The sequence below is a fragment of the Galleria mellonella genome, unplaced genomic scaffold (assembly GCF_026898425.1).
Source record: "Galleria mellonella isolate WM207_F2 unplaced genomic scaffold, CSIRO_AGI_GalMel_v1 utg173, whole genome shotgun sequence".
In the NCBI taxonomy this organism is placed as follows: Eukaryota; Metazoa; Arthropoda; class Insecta; order Lepidoptera; family Pyralidae; genus Galleria; species Galleria mellonella.
The window spans coordinates 2,640,164-2,649,666 of NW_026442016.1; the positions used below are offsets into that span (position 1 = coordinate 2,640,164).

At 34.1% G+C, this 9,503-nt stretch overlaps 1 protein-coding gene across 10 annotated transcripts in view; it reads left to right on the forward strand.

Annotated features, from left to right (window-relative positions):
- Nucleotides 1–9,503, forward strand: part of LOC113515641 (uncharacterized) — a 97,671-nt gene extending 88,168 nt beyond the window's left edge. For 8 of the 10 annotated variants that reach the window (XM_052893219.1, XM_052893221.1, XM_052893220.1 and 5 more), the window contains 6 exons: nucleotides 1,271–1,439; nucleotides 4,539–4,565; nucleotides 4,904–5,071; nucleotides 5,684–5,803; nucleotides 6,014–6,069; nucleotides 7,735–9,503. In XM_052893219.1, coding sequence (XP_052749179.1) covers nucleotides 1,271–1,439; nucleotides 4,539–4,565; nucleotides 4,904–5,071; nucleotides 5,684–5,803; nucleotides 6,014–6,069; nucleotides 7,735–8,302 — 1,108 coding nt within the window. In that variant the 3' untranslated portion in view covers nucleotides 8,303–9,503. Of the gene's footprint in view, nucleotides 1–1,270; nucleotides 1,440–4,538; nucleotides 4,566–4,903; nucleotides 5,072–5,683; nucleotides 5,804–6,013; nucleotides 6,070–6,792; nucleotides 7,444–7,734 lie in introns of all 10 variants that reach the window. The other 2 variants (XR_008252652.1, XM_052893223.1) reach the window with 2 other exon arrangements.

Sequence of the window (9,503 nt, forward strand, 5' to 3'; positions counted from 1 at the left end):
ATCGTGATATAATAAAAGTTTCTGAGATACCTGGTAACTCGAACTTACCGTCACAGCACTCCTAAATAGATCGACCACTTTCCCTAATTAATTTGTTCAGGTGTGTCGCGTACGTCCGCGTCATAGCGACACAAATGAAATCAACAGTTCATTAGTACGATATTATTAGACTTCTACTATACACATATTTTTTTTTCTATTACGATAAGTCGAAGAGACTAAATATAAACTACGAATCATCATCATCATATCAACATTTACCTGCCCATGCTAAATATAAGCCTCCCCTTTGTAGGGTATTGACAGTATTTGCCACGCATGGCAGGCGGATTATTAACCACAGTTGCCTAACTGCGATGCTTTGGAGATGTTTTAAGAGAGACGCTACTGCTCTTCCCTCGCCTTCCTTAGTCGCCTCTTACGACACGCATGAAAAGGGAAGGGATAGCCTATTTGTTGTCGAGACCACATGGCATAACCAAACGACCAAACTACGATTGCAATTGTAATATAATTCGGACATTGTTCCTGATTAAAAAAAAAACATTACAAATATTGGAATATCCCCAACAATCTATTTTCGAGACAACTATATCAATGAGAATAAAAATAAATATATCTTATGAATGTGTCATCTACCTCATCTAGTCATTTATTTAAAGCCACTCTGTTACTATTATATTATTATAGAAAGCTTGATTTGCAGAATTTTATACGTGTATTAATTATGTATATATATATATCCCTAATCTCTAAAGTTTGTATTTAATGTATTCTAAGCCATTGGTTTTAATAATCAACGTTATTAATTTTTAAATCTGTCTTCATTCAACCTAAATAATAATTATCATCATCTCTTGAAAATTATATAATCTTGCTATTCACCAACATTCTATATACTTTCAATGACTACAACTGATGTTAGCTTTAAATATTATAAGACTTTCCACACTTTTTTTTATCTTTTTCCATCTATATATATAACATATATAAGTATATAATAAGATTAACTGTTATTAGTAGTATGGTTATTGCCAATTCCATACATTCACAAATTACACAGTCCAAAATATTATTGTCAAGCTTGTATTGTTTCTTTATTTGTATAACATTATGCCATATACTGGTAAATTTACCTATAGGGAGGGTTTTACCTATATTTAAAATAACTTCAGCAGTAGATAGTTAACAGCTGACACGATAACTAAGTATATCTTAATCTTCCCAAGTTAGGCAAATAAAAACGTAAAATTGGCAATTTTGATTTCAGAGCCAGCCTGCCAGTGCGCACGGCGCGGTTGCTACAACGTTCCCGCACACAAACGCCGTCAGAGGGCGGCACCAGCGATGGAAACGTATCACCCGCGCCCGCTTCACTCTTGCAGGACGTGGTTGACATCAAAACACTCCTACTGCAGCTCAAGCGGGTCTTACAGGAGGTCAGTTGTGTTTTGAGCATGAGATAGAATTTGAATGATAGTGTTTCAAATATTTTAAATATACACAAAAAGTCCATTATTTGTGCTTTAAATTGACACCATTGATCACTAAAATCTAGTCTTAAAACAAGTATAAACGGTACATATATCTAAGCAAATAATATCCTAAAATTGACCAGAATGTAACACTAAATAGAAAAAACGATAAGCAAAAAAGCACGTAACAATAAGTTCAATAGTATAAAACATTATAAAAAATTCTTATGAAAATTTAAACGAATGAATATACGATATTTTGATCCTTTCGCATAATCTTTAAGACCAAATTCAGAGATTATATCTAGCATGCAACTAATTATTAGGTAACTAAGTATACGTAATCTGATGCCTGATTTTCATTAATGTTTCAGGGCGTTTAGTTTATTATACAAACAGTATATTATTAAGTGTACAATTATTGACATCCTATACTTTTGTTCATCACTGTAGCAGAAAAATAAATAATTTTTGTAAAGCGGATGTACCTAACATTTAAATAAATAAATGTAGGACCTTCAACAATTCACTAAATACGTTTAAACAGGAAATTATATAAAACATCTTCAACAGAATAAATTTTGTATAATGCACTTAATGAACACTTGTATAACAGAAAATAGAGTGTCTAATTGTGATTAATTTAATTTTAAATAACATTTTTATTAACATTAATTACAAAAACATAGTTTATGCTATTTGGCCTCTCCTTCCTTAAATAAGTTGAAGTAGATATTTCTCCTTTCTCCCATTCTCCGACTAGAGCACGTAAGGTGCATCAGAGCGTGATGTCTCAGTGATCATTTTAGGCCGTTAAACTCGGCGATACTCGTCATAATAATTGATAACTTTTACTTACTTATGTAATCGGTTAATAGTCATTACTTCATCATTATCTTTCATATCATTTGAATGATTAATCTGAAAATATAAATAAATAAACTTCAATTAAATCAGTCGGATTAATAACTGTCCAAATATAAAAGTAAACACTGAAAAATATATTAACTAATTACAAACAAGTTTTTGTATGCATTACAGCTATGCAATATACAAAATAAGAAATTTATTAATATATTTTCTAATAATTAAATACCTAGTTATTCCGTGTTAGCGTGTAATGTGTCACCACTTCTTTATCACCAAGACTTTCGTAATAAAACTAAAAGGACAAAGGAATTGCACCAATACAAAAGGATGATAATTCTATATAAAAAACCTATTCCAATTAGGTAATTATAGGCTAATCTTCTCAAAGATAGCGAAACAGAAGCAGAGACCCGTTCCCAATAGTGGGAAGTTGATGGCTTGTTTTGATGATAACCAAATTCACACACACATACACACAAACAGCCACTGTACTACACTTACAGTAAAAAGTACTTGCAATATAACATTGATGTTGATGAACAATTTCCCCTATGTTTAATGACTTTAATGATTAACCTGAATGCTCACGTGTTCACCGTTACTCCCTCTAATCATGTAGAACTATGTTTGAAATCATGTTTCCCATGTAAAAACTGTTAACTGTGTCATACTGTTTTACAATATAAGTATCTACATTGATTCAGATCAACTAGAGCAAACTATTGTTTTTGATACACAATTAACGGGAACATGAGGTGGATAGTAGCTTAATTGTTCTTGCTAATTAAACGAAATTAGTATTGTTTTATATAAATACGAAATACAAAAAATAACGTTTAATCTGATACCATAATATAAATAATAATACTTTATACAGTATGGTCATTCTGTACCCTTCTCACGAGCCGATCCTAAGCCCTCTTTGTAACTCAAATATAGCAAGTCGAAACAAGTATGCATCCTGTATGGTACATACATATAAATCTGAGCGTGTACCGACATCATCTGTGTATGTAGTAATGACAGCTGATAGGCACGGTTAATGCTTTTTTTGTATGAAGTATCCGGGGTGTGCTAATACCATATACAAAAAAAAATACTGCACTGCAAACGAGCAATGTTTATACACAATGTAACACAAAATGGGGTCGATACAGGGACTTAATTGTCGAAACTTATTTCTATAAGATTGTGTTCCACAAAACACCGATTTTTCTTATTTAAAATGTAAACTACTAAACTTATTTCAATAAAATTTCTATTAGATCAATCTATAAGTATAGTCATTTAGATAAAAAATAATTTTCCAAATCGGTTCATAACTGACGCAGTTATGAAGAAACAAACATAAAAAATGCAACCGATTTGAGAATCTCCTGCCTTTTAAACTAAGTTGAAAATTAAATATAATTTATAGGTAGTTTATAAAAAATACCTATTACATTATAAAACACTGAGTGTTATGTAGCTCAAATTGAATTTATACTAGTTTCTAAAATAATAATTTAGCTGTAATATGAAATTAAAATTTCAGAGATCCAAAAATCGAACAAGTAAGAACCAAAAGGGTTACAAACTGAAATCTGTCTGTAGAACAAAACAAAATTACATAAATAATATTGGTTTAACAACAAATAACTTATGATCCGTTCAAAAATAACTGGTACAATAGATAACATGCACCAAATAAATATTTTTCTTTCTTTCTTAGTTGTTACATAATTCGATCAACTCAAATAAAATTTTTACGTTATAAATAATGCTTTTCCTCTTTCATTTTATTTATTAAAATGTATTAATATGTTCTGACTTGTAAAAAAAGCTGAATTCCACCAAGTACAAATAATAACATGCAGCATGTTATTGTGCCTGTGCCGTTCTTAAATTTTGTCATTTCATATTTTTTCCTGCCCCATAATTTTGCTATCCTATATTTATATCGCCATAGACATTTGCCAGGTTTGCCCCAAAGTACCAACTACTAATGCACTACTTATTATACCCAATTCCCTATTATTTTTACATATTTCATAATATTATTATACAAATTTAATGAAAAGTTTTATTTAAGCTTTACTTACTTGTTTTTTTCATGTAGATAGTTCACTTAATATTTCCTTTGCTTAAATGGCACATTATGTTTGTGTTGTAACTTGTTTTGTTTGGTTGCATTGCCTTGTTTGCCGCACGCAGCCAGGGGACGAGCATCATACGATGAGTGTAAGTAGCGCCTACGCAACTTTAATGCATTTGTTTACTGCACTGCAATTTATTTTACGATTCGTGCATGTTTGTTAAGAACAAGAAGTCTTTAACCGAATTTTGAATCCTTTTTTGTGTTCATTTGAATGATAATTATTTTTCATTAGTAGAATGCTCTCTTAAAACGACGCTAATAACTTCGGTTTCATTCTGTATATTATTAAATAAATGAATGAAAAACTTTTTATTTTCCCCCTCAAAGTTATTCTTTTATTTTAAAACTCCCTACATCCTAGGCATGTTCTATAACGTCATCTAGCTCCATTTTGTCAATGTTTTATTTTTCGGTTCCACAGAGCGAGACTCTCGACCCGTTGCTGGCGGCGTGCGCGGAGAGCCCCGCGCGCGGCAACGGGCGCCGCCCCCCTCCCCATCACCCGCACCATGCGCCCGCACCCCGCGCCGCCGACCCCCTGCCACCTGATGCTTGCGCTGAGATGCGCCGCCAGATAGTTTACTTGCAGGTACCCTCATTTTTTTTATTATTAATAGACTCTTGAAGTACATCAGAGGGAGAATTAGTACAAAAGTCGTTTTCTTGGGCACCTCTGTCCCATTCGTGTTTCTCCCGTCAAGCAGTTGTGTTTGCATGGCTGTGTTTCGTTTTAAAGGGTGGAATATGGCAATGAAATTACAAGGTACAGAGAAATAACACCTTAGTCCTCAGGAATGGCAACGCATGGGAGATATTATGAGGGAAACAGTATACTCTATTATGTACTATAGACATAGTACTGATCATGTCTATAGGCGACGGCCACGACTTTCCATCAGGAAAGTGTTACTTTGTGACTTTCAGCATTCTAAGATGCATAAAAGAACTAAACAAATATCGCAAATTTCTCATTTGTCAACACAATTTCGTTTAATATAAAATATATATGTAATAATTTGTTATGAAACCCACTCCGTTTTTGTGCTTCATCACTTAAAAATCCAATGCAGCTGACTCTCTAATGAATTGCTATAATCTTTGAATTAAATATATGAAGTAATAAAAGAATGCTCAAGACACTAATTGAAGCAAATACCTATGAAGCTGACGAATTTAATAGTAATATAATCATGTGTTGTAGGGCCAGCTAGAAGAGCGAGATCGGCTGGTGCGCGTGTTGCAGCAACAGATGCTGCGCATGGCGGAGAACCACGAGCCGCGCGCCGACGATACCTGTAACGTCGCCACTCAGACCGATCGGGTAAGTATATTTAAGCTTTACTATTACTTATAAAGTACCTTTCAGAAAATATATTTATATATATTATTATCCCCCATCGCGATATATGTGCTAAATCTGAATCAATTTAAATAATTATATATTTTCTGCAATCAATAGAGTTTATTTCCATATTGGCAGATTTTTTATAAACAATATCTTATATTAGTTAATATTTATTTACGTTTACAGTTGCGGCCGCCGATGAGCACAGCGTTGACGAGCTCTGAAAATTCTGGATTAGTGAGGTAACATATACATTTTAACCGTTTCCAGTGCACTGCTTCTTCATTACCTTTACACATATTTACTGTCATATCTTTAGAATCGAATACTATTGTAACTCGCTTGAAGTTATAGTGTATTTATCTATATAATCAATTAAATTCACCACTTATTATTTATTTTGAATATATATATGTAGTTATATAAGTAAGAGACCGTTATATTTATTTATGCCTTTATCTATTGTTTTAGGTTTATTGCAGTCTCCTTGCACACATTAAAATCCATTATAAAATCTCTGCAGACATCTCTCACCTACTTGTATATAACACCCATTTACTACCCTCATTTATCTCATTGCACATCAACTTTAAAAGACGCAATAATGTCAAAAAGTTATTGTTTAATATCCGATTTAAACAAACAAAAATGGATAATTATCTTCCGAGACTATATGAACAAAAAGATGACTTTCGTTCCCACATCCATGTTTCAAGTCACACTCAAAATGTCTCCTTATTTTATGGGCATTATCCTTTGATGCATTTACTTTGAACATGTAAATAACATCTTAACATTATTTAATTGTAGCTCTTGTGTTAATAAATTATTTTTCGTTAACTAAATCATTTCTCATGATTATTGTTCCATAAATTTCATTTCGTTCTACTTTTCTCACATGCTGCTTTAAATTACAATCGGAATTGTTCAAAATGTCGAAACATATTGGATATTGGACGCGGCAGTTTCCATTTGGGTGGATCTCGTGTTCGTCCGTCGGATCAGGTAGCGTGGCTCGACTGCTTGCTCGCTCTGTGCCTCTTGTGTTCGGTCAATGTGTTGTGCTTACTGCATCTCTTGTATCAGACTCCGAGCGACAGCGTGTTCCTAGTGTCTAATAGAGACATAGAAGAATTTTGCTTCAAGTACCACAAGTGACCAATGCAATTTATATTTGCATTGTTATGGTAACCCTCTCCATCTGTTTAGGATTGGGATGCCAAAGAAATATTTATTTTACATTAACCACTGTTTCGATGTGCCTGTCATTTAAAAATAGATGTTCAAAATATACCTATATGCAAATATTATATGTAATTTGAGAAACATATTATAAAACATATAAAGAAAATTTAGCCTATTTAAAAATAGGTGCTAGTTATATGATATTAAAAGCATGGATTTAATTATAACAAAAAATATGGTAAATCATTGACACTTAAATTATAGTTCCTAATTGGCTTAATTGATGAGAGGTAGATTTATCTTGTGTTGTGTTTTGACATTAAGTAGACGTTTGACTTACTATTGTTTATATGACTTCTATATACATATCTATTGTGCTTTGATTTTGAAACTTCTCTCTGTGTTACACGCTGCCACGTCAGAACTTAAAGGTGAGATGTAAAAATATACTACAAAAGTACACCTAACACATAAATTTCCAGCAATTTACTGATGACTAACACTAATGGCCTACGTAGACAAGGAAGAGGAAAGAACGAAAAATCTCTTGCTTGATCTAACTCTACTGGAATACACACAGAAATTAAAATTAAAGTAGCACATCAGTTTCTATTAATAATGACAATAAAATGTCCGGAGAATTGTCTCCCTTGACTATGTTGGTCTTCAAAGTCATGATATAGTCACTCTAGTATTCCACTAATTAAATTATTGTTCCACAGTTGGAATGAGCAAGCTAGCGCAAGGAAGTTGCCGTCGTACAGTGAAGCACAAAAGACTAAAAGGCCTGTTGTTAACGGGACCGCGAAACAGTGCCAGTGCGGCGCGAGAAAAGTGAACGGAGTGTTGAACGGGGTCGAGCTGCGTGGTAGCCGCGTCGGCTCCCAGTACTTGCAAGCAGTCGCCCGCGCCCGGCGTGACAGCTCTGCAGACCGGCCCCATCCAAGTAGGTCGCGATCCATCGAGAACTTCTCTAACTCTTGTCAACTTTACCCGACCGAGCCGGCCCTCGTCACGCACGTCATAGACGAGCACTCGCCTATCAAGCACCACACGTCATACGGCGACTTATACAACGGCAGGATCGGCAGCAAGGAAAGCGTCAACGGCAACAGACACAGTCCTGGCTTGAACGGACAGTCGACCGACACGGACTACAGCTCCGACGGGGGCTACAAGTCGCTGCCGTCGTCAATCAATTGTCAGTCGCCGAAGAAAGTGAGCGGCATTCCTCGGAGGTCGTTCGACCAAAAATTCTCCACAAAGCACGTTAAGGCGAGCGCCGTATAGTGCAGCGACGGCCGCTACGGTCCTGACTCAATCGAGTCGATCGATTGTATACGATCGATTCAAGAGATACCGACACATGGCGTGGGTCCCGATTGTGATATTGCGTGATTATGAAGCAGACTTTAGACAATCGATATTTGTATTGTTTGCACATCAAAGACATTAGAGTACATCGATAGCTGAGCTTGTTTGTTGAATGTCTAAGGTTTGTTTGGAGTGGGCGTGACATTTCGCGGTATTGTGCCATCGGTGCTCGGTGTCACGATACAAAGAGCAACGCTAGTGCAACGCTTGTTCGCATTTAATTTCGACTCATTACGAGGCTAATGATTAATTAAGCTACGTTTAGTTGTCGGATGCCAAATTATAATCGATGTAATGTACCAGTCCAATGGTTATAAAGTTACGATTATTATTGTGAGTTCGTCGTTTGACTTGAAATACGACTTGTTCGTTTCGTAATCAATTTGCTTATTGCATTTTTAATATATTATTTAAAACAATATCCTGACCTCCCTGTATAGTAGATAATGGATTCACATGAACAAGTAATAATTTTGTACATTTAATTTACAAATTTGTATACAGGCGGTAAACATTGTCTTAGATTTTCTATGATAGAGAAACTAGTAGTTAAAGCTGTAATATGTGATACGATAAGAGTGGCTGTAAGAAGTTGTATTTAATTTTTACATTATATCTTCCCTGTTAACCACCTAAGTATTATATCATACATACATTATGTACCTATTGTAACTATATCGTATTGTTAGATTGGTCTTATACATTTTTGTATCTATTATTTGCTATTGGAAATGATTTGACGTCAGACATGTAGGTATCATATAGACTTCTACAAAAATAATTTTAAGAAGTGTAATGAATTTTCAAAACAAAATGTCATTGAGTGTTAATTGTAATTTTGAACTTAATCGATCATAGTTGTTCTTTCTTCCGCAGAGCCTAATTAAGTGTCCTATATTGATACCTAGAAATTTAACATAATTACATTATTATATCGTGTAACAAAATTATCAACATACTTGAATTCTGCATATTTACGGCTACCTATATATTATTATGTTCACTACATTGCGCTTTCCTACGTTAGTTATGTAAGTCTAAGCCGATTAGCATAGTGAAAATTATATTACCTAATTTAAAAGATTGAAGTTGTTTCAATAAATAATTTTAATTTTGA